General features: G+C 41.2%; 1 protein-coding gene across 5 annotated transcripts in view; it reads left to right on the forward strand.

Moving 5' to 3' along the window:
- LOC143327951 (protocadherin-15-like) overlaps positions 1–22890 on the forward strand; it is a 189550-nt gene that overhangs the window by 153906 nt on the left and 12754 nt on the right. For 4 of the 5 annotated variants that reach the window (XR_013077775.1, XR_013077778.1, XR_013077776.1 and 1 more), the window contains 8 exons: positions 1684–1793; positions 3032–3172; positions 7473–7600; positions 14568–14783; positions 16200–16288; positions 17448–17624; positions 19875–20100; positions 22659–22780. Coding sequence is in view for 1 of the 5 variants with exons in the window: in XM_076742656.1 (XP_076598771.1) it covers positions 1684–1793; positions 3032–3172; positions 7473–7600; positions 14568–14783; positions 16200–16288; positions 17448–17624; positions 19875–20093; positions 21453–21461; positions 22661–22780 (1209 nt within the window). In the remaining 4 variants the exon portion in view is untranslated. Of the gene's footprint in view, positions 1–1683; positions 1794–3031; positions 3173–7472; positions 7601–14567; positions 14784–16199; positions 16289–17447; positions 17625–19874; positions 20101–21452; positions 21462–22658; positions 22781–22890 lie in introns of all 5 variants that reach the window. The other variant, XM_076742656.1, reaches the window with a different exon arrangement.

Genomic DNA, 22890 nt, shown 5'->3' on the forward strand with positions numbered 1-22890 from the left:
TGCATTTACTGTCAAATCTTTTTTTGGATGCTATTTTCCTGATTTTGGGTGAACAGGTCTTGGCTCAAACTTGCTTAAAAATCATTACGTTCAAAGCATTTGATGAATTAATAAAATAAAGAGCAAGTGAAAAATCGGTTGTGGATTTAAACTCCCACCACCAAAATATTCTGCATTTTTCTGATTTTAACCATTTTCAGTTCTGCATTGAGAGCCGCTTGTCCTGGTCTGGGTTTTGTGTTGTACTCCAGCTCCTCCTGGTGAAAACCCCAGCACTCTCAAAAAAGGTGAAAGATCTAATTCTTCAATAATATGCAGGGTCTGCCCCGGTGTCTCCTCTCAGTTGGACGTTTCCGAACACCCCCCGAGAAGGAAGCAGTCAGGAGGCCCCCTCACTAAGAGTCCAAACAACCTCAGCTGGTTACCCTCAATACAAAGGAGCAGCAGCTCGATAGAGAGGTTTTCTTGAGTCGCTGAGTTCCTCGCTTTATCACGTAGAAAGAGGCCAGCCACCCTGCAGAGAAACCTCATCTCAGCCGCTTGAATCTTCAATCTCGTTCTTGCGGTCACTACCCAAAGCTCGTGGTTGAGAGTCGAAGCAAAGGCTGAGCAGAAAAATGAGAGCTTTGCTTCCCGGCTCAGCTCTCTCCTTACATCCATGCTCAGATTAAAGTCAGTGTTAGTGCAGCTGATGCACCTAACCCACAGTCTGTGTTCTTATCCTCGCTACTAAGTTACCATTGGATAGGTGGGGAGATTTGGCTGCGGTCCAAGCAGTTGTAGGTGATTTATTTATAAGTCATATTTTTTTCCCAAACTACATTGTGCTCCCTCGGAGTGAAATCGTTTACTTATTCATTTACCAGGGAGGATAAAATCATGTGCTCCATTGTTATCTGGAGACTGGGGCGATGTTACAGAGAACCTTAAAACTACAGAAGGAAAGGACAAAGTAATCAACGCAAAGCAACATAATTGGAACAATAGGTGGCCGTTGTTGAACGGTTTCATTGAGATGTGGTAAATTAGGGTTTTTTTAAACTTATCTTTCTTATTCAAAGCAGGTTACAAGAACTGAAAAAAGCAAAAATACACACTCAGTAATAATCCTTGACAACATGATTCTCACAGAATTCTTAAGAGCCAAAAACATTAATAAAGTTGTCGCCTTATTAAAATAATTTCCTAAGTCATTTTTTCACAAAAATATATATATATTTTTTGCCTAAATCAACTCCTTATGATGCTGCCCACCTTTGGTAAAAGTTTTTCTGAAAAACTTGAAAAATTGATTTGGGCGATTATTTTAAGAAGGCGACAATATGAGAAACCTCCAGTGGATTCTTTACAAAATATTATAAGTTATCATAAACATTGTTCAGCTGCTTACCAAACATTTATATAATGACAGTAATCAATACCTACTCTGACAATTCTGTTCAAAATCATGCTTGAAGTGGGACCTCAGTGATTGAACTGACTTAATCAGTTTGAATTTATTCCAAACATTATATTTTTTATCACAATGCACGTAGATAAACTGTAGCTTTTTTGACTGCTTCGGATTCATCTTAACCCTTTTTATACTGTGCTGTTGATGTTGGAATATCTGCCCCTGCGTCGGGCAGCTGCACTGAGTCTTAATACCATTTGTCTTATGATTTGTGTTCCATGTCTTTCCAGGTATCCTCCAGTTAGTGAGCTGGCTCCCTTTGGCACCCCAGTGGGGACGATTCTAGCTGCTGCTATCAATCAAACCATCTTCTACTCCATTGTGGCGGGAAATGAACTAGGTACGGCAGATCACATACATTGCCATACAGTCAGTTAACCCTCATCTGCAAGTGAATGTTTTTTACTTTACAGTACAATAGATTGTCTCTTCCAACACTCCTGCCAAACACGCTTGCTCAAATTATGACACATGCTCTGTGTTTGAAGTACAAAGTGTCTCAGGTTTTATTTTTCCAAGTAAAGGAAAGATGCTTTTGTGCCAGTGTGTCAACTTCTACAAAGCCTTTTCTCTGACAACTGCAGTTGTCCACAAACCAGATTTCCATCACAGTAAAGAAAAAAAGGTGTTTTGACTAACATCAAATTGTGTGCAAACACATCTTGAATTACTCCTGAGAAAGCTCTCACATTTTTTTTAAAACTGTGGGATGCACACCATCGCCATAAGTACTGTTTGTCCTATCTTTGTCTAGAAATAGTGAGACAATCTTGCAGCTTTACACGGCTTTTCACACTTGTTGGTGAAGTCTGAAGAGCATAATTACACCCTGGGAGAGAGAGAACACCAGACAGGTGTGAGGTTAGCTCAGATATTTAAGCCAGTAGTAGGATGCGTACTTGTCAGCTGGAGAGAGGGACAAGCGTAGAAGGAATCTGTCAATCAGGAACCCCTCTCGCCATGCACCTCAAGTGCTCCTGCAGTGATCTATGTCATGTGGAAACAGGAGCTAAAGTCACTTTTCCTTAGGTGCTCCCGGCTCAAGGCCTAGAGTTCTATAAATCTACCTCCAGGCTCTGAGCAGTAATATTCTCAGAGAAAGCAAAAGTGTCCTGAAGCATGACCTGTTTACATAGTCATAAAGGAGTGAGGGTCTTTCCCTGCCATGTAAACAGTTTTAAAATCCATCCAGCATTGACTTTATGCAGTTTTTGTGATTTCCTTATTTTCTCCAGTGTTGCCACACACAGCAGGCTGTTATTTTCTACAGCCCATGTTTGAACATTAAGCGGATAATTGAACCTCGACAGGTTCCATGTGTGGAAGATGCTAAAACGCTTCTGTTGAGCTCTACGCTTAAAGACCAATTGGCCACAAAGAGAAAAGATCCTTTGAAGGAGTACAAATGAATACCTGCAGAGGGTCTGTTAAGTATTGATTCAGAGACATGTAGTGCCAAGAGTGCATACACAGCTCAGCCATGTATCTCCGCTCAGAACGCTATGAACTGTGCTTCCATCCGTTCTGTTACACGTCTTAGTTTTGTCTTTTTCCCTTTTTTTTCATGTTTGCTTCCAGGTCATTTTCAGGTGAACAGCAGCACAGGCGTCATCTCCACAGCTAAACCTCTGGATTATGAAAATGTGACCACCTACGTCCTCCGGGTCCAGGCAGACTCTATGGTGGTTGTCATGTCCAACCTGCGTGTGCCTTCAAAAAGTAAGAAAGAGCAGCCGATAAATGGCTCAATGTGGAGGCTGAGTCGAGTCGTAGGCAGGGATGAAAGTACATTGCATGTAATTCCAGGTGTTGCATTTATATTTAATCATAATCCCTCACTGTGACAGATTCCGATTGAATACAGTAGAAGAAATTCTAACGCAGCTTATTTTTATCCGTCATGTTTATTTTACCACAGAGCTGTTTCGCATTAAGTGTTTAACCTATGTGTTGATTATTACCTGCTTAATTCTGCTTTACAAGCGCCACGCTGAAGAATATCAAAACTCACAGAAAGATTACAACCTCACATGCATCAGCAGCATCAGCTGTGCTGTGAAAATGGCAGCAAAAGTACCGTCTACATCGGAAACTCCACAGTCTACATCATTATAAAGCTTGGACATACGAAATGTATTTGTGCTACCGACACTGTTAGGCTGCAAGTTTGGATCAGAACAAGATAAGCATTTTTGTCACAGTGTACTTTTCTGCTTCATGCACTGTTGCCTTTCTTTACTGCATTGATCTATTTGTATAATTGGTGGCAGGTTTGATGGTTTGTGGATTTTAAATTGAGTGAGTATGTACTGTATTTGGTGGTTTTCTTGTCCAGCTTACCAGCTGCTTTTCCAAAATCTACATTGTTAATCATTTGTTAGCCTGGGTTACTTTGTTCACCATGACATTTTCATACATTCGAGCTGAGATGAGATGTTATATTATTTGAATAGCTATGTTGCACTACCAGTTGTTATTATCTCAACGCTTTCAAAACATGGTTGATATTTAACCAACCTCTGTTCCACCCGCAGGGCGCTAGCTCACTATAGATCATTCACTGCTTGCGCTATGAAAAACTGAATATGTAATATATGCATTGTAATATATGCATATTTGACTCTCAGCTTTCAGTCATGGTGATTATTAAAGATAATCTTAAATATATGATGTATCCCAACCTTCAACCCAGCGTGTCAGTGCAACAATATCATAAATCCTTAAAAACATTAGGTCCAAATTAGTCACAAGAGTCAGAAATAGCTCATTTGTTTTAATTTAGGCAGACCGCCTCTAAAACGAGGGTGGGTGACAAAAGATTAATCATAGCAGATTCTCGGTTAATGCAACTCTGTGTGTTCCTGTTCTTACGGCCTCAGCGTGCTTGAAACAAACTAGATCGTACAACTGCATCCCACTAACTCCCAGCTCTCTCTCGAACAGTCCACTGTCTTTTGCATCTGGTTGCAATGAGTTGCATAAAAGGTGGATAATGGTGCATGTATGATGAGATACAATGCAATTTTATTGTCAGTTCGCACTGAAATTCTTGACATTTTTCATCCTTTTGCAGCTTTGTTGAAGAGATTTGCACACATATTGAACAGATATTGTTGCACATATGACAGTTTTCATGGACATACATCAAACAGTCATGACAAGCAAGCAACAGGATGGACTGATGTAGAAAATATTTATTCCTGTCACATTTAAATAGAAGTACTCTAAATTGGAGGGCAGAATTTCTTATTATTTCCTCTCCTGTAAAGCTTTCATGATGTTGCATTTGCGGAATCATAAGCAGCGATGCAAGTACTTGAAGAGAGCTTGGGAGAGAACTTCCTCTCCTCATACGTGGCCAAGTGCTGCATAAAGCGTGTATGATTATCCGATTGCTTGTTTCAGAAAGTTACACAAATTGTCAGAAAGGAGGTTTGAGTTGCTGTTTGACCCTCCGAGAAGCGCTTTGTTCGAAGCATACTGAGGCTGCGTCCTTTGCAGGCCATATCTCAGCTGCAGTATCACGAGGCTTGATTATGGACAGTTTACTCACAGAGGTTTTGTAAAATGATGGATGAAGTGCTAACAAGTTGGATTCATATCTCACCATGGATCCATTTGCGCTACCAATGAATAATCAATGAACCTACTCTACCTGCCTCTCTCCTTCTTACACCGTCTGTCTCTCACACACTAATGACAGCAATTACAAGCGCACAATACTCCGGCATGCAAGCAGGCATCACTTATCCGGTGGATGTAAAGCAGAGGACTCTCTCCCACACAGGGGAGAGAGCTTCCTTGGCATCTACAGGCTGACGTCCTCTTCTGGCAGAGTGCAGAGAAGCCATCTCTTCCCTCACTTGAATTAATGCAGATCAGGGCTCCACTACAGGGAATATCTTTCTTCTTATTGATGAGTCTTTATTGAGTTTATCAGAACATTACTGGAGTGCACTGTTGTATGCGGTATGCACGCACGTGGCCTTTGTGCACACATGCGTACAATATATGCGCTGACAGTCACGTTCACAGGCACACATATAATATTCCAGGGTAAGACTTAATTAAGCATGTTTTGTAAATGATAATTTGCTCTAAGGCACACTCAAACTTTCTCTGTCTTAGCAGCAATCCTTCCTCTTAATGAACTGTATCTTTCATGCATCTTAATGAGTGTGCGTGAGAGTGAGAGAAGAGGGCGGGGGGCTATATTTATGTTTTTTTAGGTCCCGATACTCTAAGGGTGGAATGTAGCCACTTTCTACAAAGAGAGGGGGGAGAGAGGAACTCTGCAGACCTCTTCCCCATCCCCTGGAGCCCTCCCTCTGTGTCTCACACTACAGCTTTTGTGCCTGTAATTTGATGTGCTGTGTTTTTGTTTGTCCAATTCCCCTGGTGTGTCCTTAGCTCCAATGCCACATGACTTTACATTTTTGTGTGCCGCCAGAAGAAAAATGGTCCTTGACACTGCATATTTTTAACCTAAACTGCAGTGTTGGAATGTTTTTGCGCCGTACATATTTATGCTGTACATTGCACACTGCAGGTGTAACTGTGACAAATTAGGGGGGCAAATGTTTAGAGTCAGTATATGTGCGTTTTCCTTTTAAAGGCACAGGATGAATATTGCAAATGGCTGACAAAAAGGCCAGTGGGCCAGCAAATTTAGATTTAAAATACTGCATTTTCTGCCTCTTTCCCCATTTATTTCTCACAGTGTTTCCTCTGACTCCAGGGAAATTCTGGCTGCTTGATTATTGGATGTCCTCAAATTATTATCCCCAGTAATGTGCAAATTGCTTGCCTGTGAAACTTTCAGTCTTATATTGATGGTATTGTTGCGCACCGAGTTGTGGGGAAAGCAAACTTCTCAAACAATAACTTTTGCCAGGTAGGCTTCACATAAAAATAATGGCTGAGCAGGCAAGATTTCATCATCATTTTTGTTTTTTGTTTTTTTATTTCACAGAGCCGTCTTTCACTCAGTGTGTGTGTTAGCACTAATTGGTTGGTAAACAGAATGCAAACAGGCTCAGTTGTTTTCTGATCTACTTATTGGGGGCAGTGAGAGAGGAGTCATCTGCGTACTGCAGACTCCGTTTTTCTCGATCTTGAAAATATTAGCTGAAATCAAAACAAAATTAACCTCCTCATTATTGACTCAAAGTTGTCAGCTTCACCAAAATAGCCTCTCACAGTGTTTCATTAGAAAGGGTTGATGTAGGACTAAGGGAACATGGTACTCTCTCCAGCAGCATGCAATTACAAATCCACTTCAAATAGTTATTGCAGTGCAGCTGAAAATGACTGCTAAATGAAGAGGGGTTTTCTTAAACTCGCTGAGGCCACTTTGGGTCAAAATGGAACCAAGCAAATAGTCATTTCTGTTTGCCGTGAATATTTTAACATGAACTATTTTCAGTTAGATTTTAAAGATAGGTGAATCTGATTCCTCAATTTCAAAATGAACAAAATTGACTTCAAAATTGGCCCAACCGCCGTCGTCAGATGATAAAAAAAAAATACACACTTTATTAAAAATTGCTGATGGCAAGCCAAAGTGATCTTATTTGACAACATACTGTGATGTTTCCACTGATGACTAGCTTGCAAACATATTCTGGGAAATGAATTCAAGCGCTCTTTTGAAGTTGTGGACCATTTGATGACCATGAAAAAATGATACTGACATGACAATTTTGAGGTTAAATAATGCAACATTTGATCAACACGAACCTTCAGAGATGTGTTTATTCTACAGATAGTAGCAGTGATGATAGAAACTTTTTGGGCTCCTGTGTCCCAGTTCTCATTTTGAGAGGGTGCAGCAAACCTGGGTGATCAGATGCATTGAAGTGCACAAACTCGAGGTTAAGGCTGTTGTTTTTTGATTCACATGAACTGGCAGAAGAGGCCTCAGGTCTTATGCTATGCTAGATACATACTAGATCTGTATTTATGAGTGAAATACTTCCACAGGACTTGAATGCATTCTGATGCCATTTGCTTTTTGCAGCTAACACAGCCAAGGTGTTCATTGACGTGCAGGATGAGAATGACCACCCTCCCGTCTTCTCCAGGATGCTCTACATAGGTGGCGTGACGGAGGACACCAAGATCTTCAGCTCTGTGCTCAAGATAGTGGTAAGAACACTTTTTTTTCTCAATTAACATGCATGGAAACAGGCAACTAAAGTGCCTGATTGTGCGCCCACTTCTTCAACACTTAGCCTGCAGCCGTGGTGGGAGAATTCATCCGATCTGTTCTCTGCGGCACAGTTTCATCTCCTCCTTTATCGCTTGCTACATCTCGACCTCAATTTCGCTCTCCCCACCGTCTGTCCACGAGCAGGTGGGATCAGAGTGAGCTGAGTGGTGTAATCCTACTATGTTCACAGAAGCATGGCTGGACATCGTATCTGATTATCAGCCTGCTCTGCCAAGGTTTCACTCAGTCATCCTGTGTACTGCACTCTATCTCTGTTCTTCATTTGTGGGCGGAGGTTGTTGCACTGTACATTTAAGCTTGTATTTGTGTATAAAATCCTTGAGAAGCAGTGCCTGCAGTGCTTTCCTCGAATGTCAGCGCTACAGCTGACAGTCATGCATTTACAGAATCACTGTCGTCATGAAGTTTGTTCGTTTGTCAAGGTTGAGGAATACTTGTGTTTTTTATGGTTTTTCTTCATAGAGTGTCTCATATGTATTTGACGTTGTATTTAAGTACAGCCATGGAAGGACATAATTTCCACTGGGGATGGTGGGTACATGTCCTTCTCACTTGTCAAAACGTTCTTTTTGTCCCTGTTACCTGTATTGTGTCAAGTTGATGTTATTACTTAAGTCTGTCTGCTCTCTAACTATTCAGCCAGCAACATCCACTCGAGAGAAGGTCTCAGCTGATAGAAATATTGAAACATTCATTCAAAGCAATGACATCTAGGAGCAGCAGCACATGGTGCAATGAGCGCTACCCCGACCCTTTTTTTGCCCTGGGTTTTGTCTTTTAGACTATACATGGGACTAAATAAAGGAATACTTACAGACTCTACTGGGGTCTGAAAAGAGGTACTTCCTGATGTTGTCTCTGAATCATAAACTAGTGAATGAATCAATTTTATTTATTAGAATGACCATCATAATGGTGCTTTTACAAGTCAGTAAAACTGTAAATAACCCAGAAATATCAACAAAAGACCCAACTGAACAAATAAGTGTACAGATGTGTTTGAAACAGTCCGCATTGCTTTCAGACCTATAATGTCAGTGGGAAGGTTGTTGTGGTCCCAATAGCAGTTTGGCCTTAAGGTTTGTTCGTGTCAGATGACCTTCAAGTCCTGCCTCTACACTATGGTGTTAAGTGTTCACACATGGAAGCAGGAGCTTGACTCAAGAGTCTTATATCTGATAAAGAGAATCTTGAATTCTTTGTTCTGTATTTGTACACAGGGAGCCTGTGAAGTGTAGCTATAAGAGGGCAAGTCTGAGCTGAAGGGTTTTACAAATGAGCTTTTATGCGTATACTATATTAGAATTCAATAAATCACGTATGCAAGCTAACACCAAATAATGCCTAATCTAATGGCATTTAATTACTTCACATTCAGGCTTTTTTGTCCCCCAAAGCTTTTACCTGATTTTCAGATGAGCATCATCCACATAACGGTAGATAAGAAGAAATCTGACCAAGTGGAAACATAGATAGATGTGTTAATTACCTGTTTGATGCAGTTCAAGGATGGGGTGTCAGTCTGGAGAAAGATTGCTCATATTGCTGAATTTGAAATTTAGTATCTCCTCACGGACTGTAAGCTGTTTGTTCTGCATGTGTGCTGAAAAAAAAAAAAAAATCCAGCTTTTATAGTCAGCCCTGGCTCTGTACATGGGAAACAAACAGCACCATTCCAGCCAATCAGCAACAGGTGGCATTCGTGCTCGGGCACAGGACAAGAGGAAGGAGAGGGGAGATAAAGGTAAATCTGGCATGCTAGCGTGCAGACGCATTGTGAAAGAGGAGAGATGATAATATCAACAGTCTTTCTCCAGAATGACTCATAGCACCTTTAAGCAAATGTCATCTGCCTGTTTGCTTTGAGACTTCGAATGCAGTCATTTCAACTGCGTGTCACCCATTTGTGGTCACAACACAGACCAACAGCATATTATGGGTTTTGCTAACATCCTGTCAAATACTTGGAGGTGAAAGGAAACGTCATTGGGAGGAACTGTAGTGGTTTTAAATTAAACTGGGACCTGGCCAGAATCATGGGAGCTCTTTACAGTGTAATGGACATTGGCCGCATTCCAATGGTGTCGAGAGAATGTTTAAGAAAAGAAGTGGGAGTAATATCCAGCAGGCAGCGGAGGAGTACGAAGGTCATGAAGAGAGATTCATAAAAGGAATTTCAGACCTTCCATGTTGAAAAAAATCAGCCGAAATCATCTAATGATACGGAGGATGGAGCTGTCACTAATCCTTCTCCTTATTAATATAATAGACAAGAAATTTGTTGCTGTATAAGTCAAAAGACAGGAATACCAGGGGCTGTCTGGGATTATATTCATCTTATTGATGGTCTCAAATAAAACTCTTGGGTTGCTTTTACTGCAGGAAATGAGCTTATCTTTAATCTTCTCTTTAATCTTTATAACTTGAATAAAAAAAACATTTGGGAGACACAGAATCATTCCTGAAGGACTTTGTAAAGCTATCTGGATAATTCTTTACATCATTTCACAACTCTAAACGTGGGATTAGCATATATTTACAAGACAGATGAATGCATGTGGGGAGATGCAGACATTATGGGAGATATCATGGTAGTATAATTGCTTACACACATTAACACCTGCAGAAAAAGGTAGTATTAACACCACGGAGCACTCAATAGCATATCGTTACATGTACATAAAACTTACATAAAGGACATTAAACTGTTGTGACAAATGCTCATTGCATGGCCAGTGCTTGTGTGCTGCACATTTTAATTCTAGGAGGTTCAGTCAGACACTGACAAACACCGTCTGCATTGGATCTCTATTCACTACGTGTGTGTGGGTGGATCTTCTATATCTAATCGTGTGACATGCCATGTGCTATTTTTGTATTCTCGTACCTTCAAAGAGTGGGAAAAACTATTTTCACCATTCGTTCAAGGCACACTAATTGATTGGAAGACCTTTCGACACAGAGACATTTGGTAACAAAGAGAGTAAAAGTAATTTAAAAAAAAAACAAAAAAACAGGCCTTTATTTTCCATAATAAAATGAAACTCCAGCCAGAGTTTAGTCTTCAAAGCTTTTGTGATAGAGGGTGTTGCGATAACGCTGCAAATTACAGGCTGGAAATTAACCAATCACAATTAATTAAATAGTAATGAGTCTAATTTTATCCTGGAGGCGTACACAAACTCACCTGAGCATGACAAGATAATACTGGGGTTTGAGGGACAACAAACAAACGAATTAAAATCCATTTCGCAAAAATTCAAAGGTCCTGAATTCAGAGTGGGTGACACACGATATCGGCTCAAGTTGTTGATATTTTTATGTTGTCTCATCCATGATCCCACATCGTCGCATGCAACTGGTTGACTGATTTTGGCTTTGATCCTTAAAGGTAGAGATCAGTGTAGCTCAATCTCACATTAGTCGTTCTGTAAAAGGAAACTGGCCCTGATAGACCTTTTCCACAGCAGACATTTTGAGCACAGGTTTAATTAATGACATTAACTGTGGATCAGGAACCAGTATATCATCATGTACAATACCAGGGAACTGGGAGTGGCTGAAATGAATAGGATGCACACACTATTAATGTTATAACATCTATGTTCTTCCCCAAAATGTCAATTTTACTTGCAATAGGTACACCTGCTACATGCCATTAAAAGTGTTGCTTTTAATGTCTTTTAACTGAAAATATATGACAGTGGCTTTTTTTATGATAGTGGGACATGTATTACTCACGTTGTTGGGACATAAATCTGTTCACACACTCACATTGTGGGGACTCACTTTCCTTTTGGGGACAAAACGCAAGTCCCCATAAATTTTAGTGTGAGGACTTGGCTTACGGTTTGGTCATTTCAAAAGAAATGAAAGTAAGTCAATGTAGTGTTCTCTGAAGTGTGTGTGTGTGTGTGTGTGTGTGTGTGTGTGTGTGTGTGTGTGTGTGTGTGTATGTGTGTGTGCATGAGTGTATAATTTTGTACAAGCTTGTAGCTTTCAGACGAGGAATGCAGAGCAAAATCACCTTCTCTGGACTCATGAATGATGGAGATAGTTTTTAAATAGAGGCTGTTTCGCCATGCTTATTTCCCAAGTCCTCTAAACATGTAAAGCCCATCTTGTGTAGGCTCAGATGTGGCACTGAATAGTGAAGCATCGATGAACACTGTGCAGCGGCTTCAGCCGGTTGACCAATTCGGAATCCCTTTGCGACCTTTTCTTTAGCTTGGAATAGACACCAAAGTGTTGAATTATGGGTCAAGTGCTATCTATAATTTCCCCGGAGCCAAGACTTCTTTGGAGTATGGCTAGTGTCAAGCGTTTGTACTTGGCTTAATTAGTAATGAAGCTGAGCACCCAGTTCTCTGGAGATAATCCATAGAAATACCATCAACATTTGCCATGTTCTGACACTTCTGACCTTCGTTATTTTCACAAGTTGAGTCACATAACGTTGTCACCAGCAGTAACTGGCAGGGATTTTAATAAGCAAATGACAGGTTTGCCTTACTTGCTGCTAAAGTTGGATTTCAGTGGGGCGGAAAAGTTAAGCAAAAAATATTTCATTAACGAGGTAGAAGTGTGCTGTTTAGAAGAAAAGTCTGATTACATGATTACCCCCTGCTCATTGTGACACTTTCGTGACCCTGTTTTTTAATCAGTAGGTAATTGGATTCATGGGTAGCCAAATGACAGTCACTTTCTATCAGCTCCCTCCTTGGCTGCTTGGCCCCTTGTTTTGAACGCAATGAAAAGCTTTTGGAACAACAAGGAGATGCCTGAAGTGTATTCTTTGGTGTTCTGAAGGATTATTAATGGATCCATACATTTTTCCTCACTCAGTTCTCCCCCCATGTCGATAACAACTTTCAAAAGGTTTGCCCTAGATATATAATGCTGGTGCATATATTTAGCAAATTTGTCTTTACCCAATGAGGATATCTCACTCTGCTGATTTATGCAGCCCTTTCATTGGGACCTTGCTCCCCCTCCCCTCTTCTGCCAATAGCTGAAGAAAAAAAGATTGCTCCTATTTATCAGTGTCACTCGCTACAGACAGGCACTCAGAAAATTGATGCTTGTGTGTGAGCTCGGTGGCCGGTCAGAACTTGTGCCTCAGAGGTCGAGAATTCTGTGGTTTTGCCAAATAAGACATAAAGTGGTTTCGTGCAGAATCTCATAAATGAAATGATGTTTTTCAGGATTAAATGGTCCCCGGTCATTTTCTTGTTTTCATAGAAGAAAGGGTATTAGCACTGGCCCGAAATCATCCAAAAAAAATCAAAATAAGCACTAAAATTTAATAGATTTCCCAATTTAAAGTGGCTATAATTGATGTTTTTATAATAAAAATACATCAACAATGTCTAATGTGAGAGGCTCGTAGTGAGGATCCTACAGAGAATTGACTCTGCAGCCCCCCCTCGGCTTTACTGAGCTTTATAGTGAGTTTCAGCTCATTGTTAAGCTGTCCGGCTGTGACTTTACTGTTTTGGTTCACCCCCACTGCTCTCATAGTATTGCGTCAGGGAAGAAAAGATCACTATACAGTCCCTGCTCAACACCAAACGGCAAACAGACAAAGTCGGCGACAAGTTGGTGAAGCATTTAGCAGCTAAAGAGTCAGATATCTCCCTCAGGAGTTGGTAGAGAACAAGAAAAGAGCTTAAAGCGAGGGAATATTACATCTACAGTCACCAGGTGGACAGAAACATGACTCCCAATTGAGGATAACGTTGCTCCATAACTGCTGTATGTGTGTAGTTTGTCAGATCAGCTTGAAAGGTGATGATGTGTCAGTGTTGTGTTCACAACTTGTTTCCCAAATGACCTAAAAAATCTGTTATTTCCAGGTTAAGTGTCTCCTTGTCTGAGAGACAGTTATTTCAAGATCAGGCATCTGGTCATTTAGATCAACAAAAATGAGGTACCGCACTTCAAAGAAATAAAAACAATTCAGCGTACATTAATTAAAAGCTTAAAAATATTAAAATGAAAGTCTTGCCTCCTCTTGAGGCTTCTACAGGGGGTAACAATGGTTAAAGCTGCAGCAGTGTGAAACAAACACTTGAGGTAGAGATAACTTATGAGCCTTTGTCAGCTCCTTCTACAAAACAACTGCATGGAAAAGAATTATGAGCAAATATCTGGAGGGGGACGTCACTTAAAAGCTCCACTCATTCACCTCTTGTTTCAGTCTGTTGTGATCAATGACTTGTTAATAAAAATGTGCCAAACAGTCAGTGGTTGCCACTCCAGCCAGCCATCTGTATTGTAACATAAGGTTATAATGGTTGTCCATCAATGGTTTTGACATCATAACTTGACACCATGGCAACAAATCAGGGATGCATTATAGGAAATGTAGCCCCCAAGGAAAAAACAAACAGCAGGACCCTCTAGTTTTATAACCAGACAGCTCTGATGGCCTGTTCTCTCATAATTGTGTGATAAATAACAGCAAGATTGATACACCACAGGGGAGCTTTGGGGGTAAATTGACACCGAATCACACATGGAAGAAAATCCCGCCTGGACTGTTTTCTGTTTAGACTTTGAAGCATATTGCTCTCCTGGCCCAATTCACTGACATCACAGCAGGTGTTTCCCATTGGCTGCCGAAGATGAATATCTCCTCTGATATCGCTGATTGGGAAGAAGCCAGAAGTGTAATATGCTTGGAACCAAACAGCCACCATTATGGGCAAGAGCTCAAGCTCTGGTTGGTGGATGATGGCTCAGGCTGTATTGAAATCTCTGAATACAAAGTCCATTTTTTTCCATAACACAATAAATATTCCCTCTTTTCTTTATTGTTTAAGTATAACACACTGATGTTCTCCTGTAACTTTGTTTGTGTGTACTACATGTGTGTTCTAGGCCACCGATAAGGACACTGGGAATTACAGTGAGATGGCGTACCGCCTGATTATCCCACCCACAGCAGAAGGCCAGGACAGCTTCGTCATCGAGACCTACACAGGTGTCATCAAGTCGGCCATCATGTTTCGAAACATGCGCAGGTCCTACTTCAAGTTTCAAGTCATTGCCACGGACGACTATGGAAAAGGTCTCAGCAGCAGTGCTGAAGTGGTGGTGAGCATCCAGTATGGTGCTTTTTATAGCATATGTGTCTGTTAGTAATGATCAATATATATATACTGCACATGTACTGGTCTGTGCTAGTTAGCATGTTATGTCCTTGGCTTACATGTCACCTGCACACCGGCAGCATATTGATTGGACTGCCTGTTTCTACAGCGTGGCATCTCTGCAGAGAGCGGTGCTTTAAAGTGTGGAATTGGTTTGCAATGTCACCTGTCTGCAGTTCATTGATACAGGGACCCTTATTAAAGGGTCATTCCACCAATTTTACATGTCAAAGTCAGTTTCGTAGTCTGTGGGGAGTGCCTGCCATGAACAACAACAAACTGTATATGTGAGAGTAAATTAGATTTATTAATTCTGGAGAAACCTCTGCTCTGTTTTTTTTCATACTAATTTGTTCATTATGAGTTCAAATGAAGCTTTTTTGTTTACTCAGTACTAAATGTTTTGGTGCCAGTCTATTGAATTATTAACAGCAGTTACAGGACATTCAACATGTGGCCTCTGCCACTGGCTCATGATCCAATTAAAGTTCTTTCAGATATGGGTATTAAGTCTGTGCACATTATGTACATCTTAGTGTGTGTGTATGTGTGTGTATCTGTATGTTTGTCTAAATGTGTATCTGCGTGTATTTCTTTTTCCTAATAATTTCCCCACGCACCCGCTGTGATCAGGCTCAGCTTTCCCCCCAATTCAAAGCTTATCTTTCCTGACTGTGGGCAGGCTTATTTTTCGTTTCAGTGAAATATGTCTGGCTAACAAGCCTCTAACGAGACAGAAGGAGGGTCTGGGACATTGCCTGGATGTGAGAGAGCAGCGAGTGCTTAACCATGGTGCTCGTTAATTTTCAAGGGGAAACCTAATTTCACAGGAGCCGCATGGGAGATTTGGCTTCAGAGCACAGAGGCTGTTGCCTATGCACTTAACTGCGGCATCAGAATTAGGTCCTGTTAAGTTTGCCGCATGGCACAAATACACACAGGCAATTAGAGGGTCTCATTTGGTCCACCACAGGAAGCATTTGAATGAGTCGACAAAACTCACAGTAGGCCACATGTGAATAACTGTTTCTTCTGCTGTCCGTTTTACCCCTTGGTCCTTTCTCTCTCTCCCTTCCTCCCAGCTGGTGGCTCAGTGGTTAACACTGTCACCTCACAGCTCGAAGCTTCCTGTGCGGAGTTTGCATGTTTTCCTCGTGCTTGCATGGGTTTCCTCCAGGGCCACCATTAAAACATGTATCTTAGGTCAATTCTCATGTCAGTGCCCCTGAGGTATTTATACTCTGGTCCCTGAGCGCCGCACAGTGGCTGCTCACTGCTCCTGAAGCGAGATTTCACCATGTTAAATGTATGATTGTATTTGATTCCTCTATGTGATAAGGAATCTCCTACTCTCTCTCAGGTTTCTGTGGTCAACGCATTGGACATGCAAGTTGTTGTGTCCACTGTCCCACCCACTTTAGTGGAGGAGAACAAGGAGGAGCTCATTCGGTAAGAAATAGGAAGGTGAAACCAGATCGCCCTTTTAAATAGCAAGGAACTAATATCTCTGTTTGCATAATGCTAAGAGTAAATATTTCTGTTAATATTTTATAAAGCAAACTACTGTGTAATAAGGAAAATGGACATAAAATATTCATCTTTGAACAGATGCCTGTCACCGTATCGCTTCCTCGACTCTCGTCCATGCAGCATATTATGTTCCAGTACATTTCCTTGCCTTCTAATATTCCTTGTGTTGATTGATTTCAGGTAGAATTGACACTGCAGCATTAATTTCATATTTCTGCGCAGTGCTTTGCCCCCTGTGATATGAAGTGAACTTGGTTCAAGGTGGCACCTTCATTTGCATAGAAAATGATTTCTGAAGGACTGGAGTGACATGTGTGATTCAGCAGTGCCAAACAACTCATGAAAATAAACACAGAAAATGAAATGTTTAACGTTTGTTCAGTTTTGTTGTTTAGTAACCATTGACTGATCAATTAAGGTCATGGATTAGTCAATGTGACCATCGAGTCCATCCTCTATTGTCTGTTTTTCTAGTCTGAATTAATTAATGATAGAGATTCATGAACCATCTTCTTGAAGCTCTTGGGGCAGTGTTTAGTCTAATTAGTCAATCTGAAAGGCAAATGGTCATTAATGTTTGTTTTTCCAGAGCTTGCTGTCTCTTCCACACAAGTGACATTGCTCTTTAGGCTGAAAAACACACACATTAGTCATGTTAAGCTCCTTGCAGTAATGTCATGTGAGAGGTCTGCAATTTTTCAAAGTGTTGGTGATGATCCAGGGCCTTTTTACCTGCACGCTCAAACTGCTTATCCACTTTGGCAAAGGCAGACGGTAAGGGTTGCCTTTATTGGCTGTAATTTGAGGTGTGGATTTCTCTCTGCCTGAAAAGGATTATCAGAGCCTTGCTTTGCCAAGAGCCCGGTGTGGAGAAGAAAACTGCTGCCCAATGGGACAATCATTGCCAGAGTGGAGTACTTAAGATTGGTGGCTCTCATATTGCTTTGGGCAGAGGTGCCAGAAATGATTTGAACTAACGTGAACCCGGATTTTGGCTAGACATTGACTGCTTTTTAGTATTTATGCCTGCTTTGCTTTCTTTGTATAAGTTTGACTTATGTTTCTGTGTTTGATTCAGTATTCTGGAGCGCCACGTCCAGGACCAGATTCCAGGTGCCAAGGTGATAGTAGAGTCCATTGGGCCACGTCGTCACGGCGATGGCAATGAACTAGAGGACTACAGTAAGTCGGACCTGATGGTGTACGCCATTGACCCGCTCACCAACAGGGCCATTTCGCCCAAGGAGCTCTTCAAGTAAGTGGGAGAATTTTATTACAGGAAGTACGGTCCATCATTCAGTTCAAATTGATGTCCTGATGTCCTTGCTGTGCTGCATGTTTTCCCCGCAGTCTCTTTACCCTCTTTCCATGCAATCAGCAAATGTCTCTTTCTAAGGGCGCTCCTGCCTCCATTTTTTCATTACGTTCACTTTCTTTACAAGATTTTGGTAGTCATGCAGGTGCATATGTCATAGAAAAGGGGCAGATATATGGGAGTGGGTGAGGTTAGGGAGTGATAACATGAGAGTGAAGCAGGGAGTATTTCAATCAGTCCATCAACCTGTGATGCCACAGGCTCAGAGGCTGTTCCAAGAACCTGGAGGTACGTCTGTAATACATATCATTCCTTTTATGTGGGGACACGTAGAGATTTCTGGGTGCTAAAACCCAGTTTGACCACTGAGTGGCCATGCTCGCATGCTATTAAAACAACACAGAAGAAGTGCTTTTACAACTTACTTTCACATACCATCAGAAGAAAAAACACTTTGGCCTTTGCTGGGCACCTGAGGACAATCTTGTCCTCACCTTTCTTAGGTTTCTCAGCCCTTCTGTCAAATCGATCAGACACCAATCTTAAAAAGGCAACTCCATCAGAGCATGAGAGTCACCAATCAAAAGAGTCGTCCCCTTCACCCTCCACCAATTTGCTCTCCTGCTAATCTCAACTTGAGCTATCTGACACCATCTTCTGTCTTTATTTCTCTTCATCCGCGGTTACTGCCAATTCTGCTCTGTGTGTGGCTGCGAAGAAACGGCGCCCTTTTCTTTGGAATGAGATTGTTACCATTTCAGTTCATCTGGAAATGCTCTGCCCAGATGACATTTAGAGGTGCTTTGTGTATGGTCTGAATTAATCTATAGACATTATCTCAGTGTCCTTGACCATCAGATGAGAGCCTCAGCCGGCCTTTTAAAGTGGGGGGTTGAGGCTGGCGGCATGGGAAAGATGGCACTTGTGTTATAAAAACAGCGTTTTATAACCACAACTATTGACTATCGCTGTTATCACAAGTGGCGGCTTTTGAAAGAGTCAGGCTAATTTGAAAATAGGCTTGCCACATCCCTGCGTTAATATGAATCTGCTTCCTTAAGTACAGATACTGTCAGGAATATGGTTTAGTTCAGAGGAGAAAAGCTTTTTATGTATGCAGTACATGTCTGATAGTGTTGTGGGGTAATTGCATGTAGTATATCTGCTGTTAGGTTACAGAGGGAAGAGAAAGACAGTGAGTAGGTTCTTGCATGCGAGTGTCCTCATTGCACCTTGAATACAGCTACTGTTTGAGCTCTCTAGAGGACAGATTGCCAGAGAAGCCATTTAATAACCTTCATCTCCACTCATTTATTTCACCTATAGAAAAAAAATTGACAGTAATTGGATCTGGCAGTGTGCTCACTCTTGTGATGCTGAATTTTTGAAAGCCTTTCTAGTTGTTGTTACATAATAACACTGGAACAACAGTGGGCGCACTGCTTGTATGCATGTGCATTTTACTACAACACTGATGAGAATTCTGCCACAGGTTTGCAGTTGAAACACTGTAGATGTGAAACCACATCATAGAAAGATTCCATTAGGTATTTAATTTTTGAGTACTCCTTTTGACAAATCACTTGCACTTAAGAGATATTTTTCAATGAGGCGTATGCTGATCCCCAGTCACTTTCACATCTTTCATAATGCGGTGATTTTAATTACCAGATGCCTCTGATCTTGAAGTAATATTGTCTGTCAGTAAATGAGACACTTAAATCTGCAGTAACTGATTTTTTTTTTTTTTTTTTTTTTTTTGGCAGTTGAAACAAGTTGTAAACACACGTCATTCACATAACATCACCTTTTAAATGATATGTTGAAGTTGTTTGCAAGCAGTTATTTACACATCCAGGAGTTCCAGATGGACATTATCATTCATCCGGAGTGTTTCTAAATAAAACATTTGCTCTCTTTTAGCTCTGTTTTTGTTCTCTACCAACTCCTGAGGGAAACATCTTGCTCTTTAGCAGCTAAATGCTGCACTATGTTCACCACCTAATTGCTAACTGTATCTTTGGGCTGAAAACAGCTACTCGCTGTGGCCAAAAATGATGCCATGAGAGCAGTGAGAGTGAACCAAAACATTAAAGTAGCAGGCTGGATGACTTAACAATGAACTTATACTTGTTATAAAGCTCTGAAGCTCCTTTTTTTCCTGCTCTCATTATGTGATATAAACAACAGATTTCTCGATGGCAACGTGCTGGAAATCAACAAGGAGTTCCAGCCTTACCTGGGCGAGGGTGGCCGCATCATCGAGATCCGCTCTCCGGACATTGTGGCCAGTGTGAAGAAGGCGGCCCAGGCTGTGGGCTACACAGAGGGAGCTCTCCTGGCCCTGGCCATCATCATCATCCTCTGCTGCATCCCTGCCATCCTTATCGTCATGGTCACCTACAAACAGTGAGTCCTCTCGCCTCAGTAATAATCACCGCCTGCTGCAATCAATTAATCATGTTTAACTGGTTGTCAGGAAATTAAGAAGGAAATATATTTTAATTAAGCAGAGCATTATCTTTGTCTCCCACTTTTTAGCTAAAGGGTTTTTCCTCACAGATAAATCAGATATTTATTGTTTGAACGTAAACCACTTTTCCCATCCGGTACCCTGCGGCCTGTTAGAATGGCGCCAGCAAAACCGCAAACAGCATTGCTAAAAATTGTTTTTGTCAAGTATTAAAGATAAAGCAAGAGCACTTCTTGCTTGGCTGCTGCCTTTTTCTATGGGCCTCTCTTTCTCCCTCCCTTTCTCTCTATCTCTTTCTCTCACTCTCATCAGACATGCTGACTGCGCACTCTGCTGGGCTAATCTCCCTGCTCATGCTCTGTGAAAGCGGATTAATTAACACTCATTTGTGACAAATATCTACAGCCAATTGTGACCGTCACAGTGCGTCTTCACGCTACTTAATCATCTCTGCCTGACACACACAGTAAACAGCGCTCTCTCGGTCTGGTTTGCTCTCTCATTCACGCACACACTGAGCACTTCACCAAAATATGATGTATTTTTGTTTAAAGCATTGTTCACATTGTTGAGGTAATTGAACTCTTGGTTGGCAGGAGTCAGGTTCTTATGCCCTCTAGTCGTTGGTATGCTGCAAGTGTTCCGTAAACGGTGATGTTTGGCAAATGTTTATTCACGGCAGATGGGCGGAGTGGTTGTCCTTTCGCAAATGCAGAGACCAAACACACAACGGAAATCTGCTGATGGTGACATTAGACCTCACACACAAACTGTCACAGCAGATGGCGTTTTGTTGGTGGCGACATTACTTTGGTGAAATGCAATGATTTAGGGAATCATTTTCTCATTTCTGTGCGTCAAACATAATTCACTGTTGCCTAAATTTGGGAATGAATATGATATTTGAAGCAGGAAACGGTGTATTCATGTGGAATAATTGAATTTTGTTGTGAATAAGTAATGGTGGCATGAAGCATAGAAGATTCACTTAAGAAAAAAGCCATGGCTCCTTGCATGTAGCCCTGCAGTCACTGCTGGAGGCTTGAGTGCTTTGCATAGAAATTGGAGAAAACAGCGAAAGTTTTTTCGTGTTTCTTCTGCTAAACATAGTATATAAAGATCTTCTGCTGAGTAAGGATGGCATGAATAATGCTCCGTGTGTCAGTGTTTTAAAAAACTTCCCAATATTCAACACCTTACTGTTACAGTCTTGCCAAAGTTTGTCATGTTACTCATCTTTTTTGTCCCGTGTCTCTCTCTCTTCCTGCTTTCCTCTGAATCAAAACCACCACCAGGTTCAAAGAGTAAGTAACTTCTCTTCTTCATGTTTCTTCAAGTGTTTTGCAAGCTCTCTCAATGCGTGAAGAGTGTGTGAGAAGTACAGTGTCTCTCATCTTCATTATTCATTAGTCATTTAAAGATGAGTTGAATGTGTGAAGATGGAACAAAATGCATGCCAGCTAATGCCGTCCTTTGAAACGTCTCAAGAATAATGACAAAAATACAACAGCGGTTCATCTTGTAGGTTACAGAATGAATGTTTAATTTGGCAGAACAGTTTCTCGTCATGTGGAAAATGTGATGCAGTTCGAAAGGAAAATCAACCCAAAGTCAAGGAGACTCATAGTTCTGTCCTAACATCTCGCTCAACTCTAACGGTCGTCACAGTCTGATCTGTTCCTCATCAGTTCTCAGGTGTTCTACGCATAAACTGCACATGCATCAATGTTAGACCTACTCATAAAGAAAAGTCTGATTGCACATGTCATCTTCTATAATAACTGCAGGTATCTTTGGTTGTCGTAACTTCACTGCCTCCTTGCAATCTAAAGCAGTCTTGTGTTGCATTCAAAGCTCCATTAAGCACTATTTTTGGTATTAACATTGAACTAAATGCCTCCATTAAAGGTGAAAGGGTTGCCAGTACTGCCGATCCCCCTAAGAATCACCTCGCGCGGCTCTGCGCAGCTTTCAGAGTAAACAAATAGCTGGTGAAGAGAGTTGAACCAGCTAAAAAGAGCAAACCAGGACTAAAATGTCAGTGAATATTGGACTTCCATACAGGAAGTTTTCTTTTGAGATGTCTTTTCTGACCTCGCAGCTTTGTGTTGACATGAAATACGAATAGATGCTACCTTTACCTCATCCCGCTATGCCAAGTTATGCTTTTTCTATCCCCAGCATCTCTTTAGACATGACTGAACATCACTGTATTTTTAGTTTTACCACAACTTACAGCATGTGCCTCTTTTTTTGCAGAACTACCTTGTGAAAACACATTTTTAATTCATGTTAGAGGCCTCATGCATAAATGATGTGTCTACTCACTTTTTAACCTAACTGGGTTCATTCTTCACTGGATTAAATGTGAAGGAAACAAAGACTGGCATTTTGGGTTGGTTTTTCTTTGCAAGTTTGTGTATGAGGGTTTTTCTTTTATGTCTTTTGCATGTCGACTAGAAACGCGTATCTTTGTGACTGTAAATGTTAACACTTCTCACAGGCGACAGGCAGAGTGTGCCAAAACTGCCAGGATTCAGATGGCTTTACCGCCGGGAGGGAAAGCACCTCCAGCGGGTGCTCCCACTGCTAACCTCTATGAAGAGCTGGGCGACAGCAGCATGTGAGTCAACCCTGACCCTTTATTATCTATCTCCCATCCCACCAAGTCCACCATTTCCCAAGACAAGCAGGCACTGGATCTTGCTATCTGGGTTTCTTTCTTTGAATTTC

The sequence above is a fragment of the Chaetodon auriga genome, chromosome 11 (genome assembly GCF_051107435.1).
Source record: "Chaetodon auriga isolate fChaAug3 chromosome 11, fChaAug3.hap1, whole genome shotgun sequence".
Taxonomy (NCBI): Eukaryota; Metazoa; Chordata; class Actinopteri; order Chaetodontiformes; family Chaetodontidae; genus Chaetodon; species Chaetodon auriga.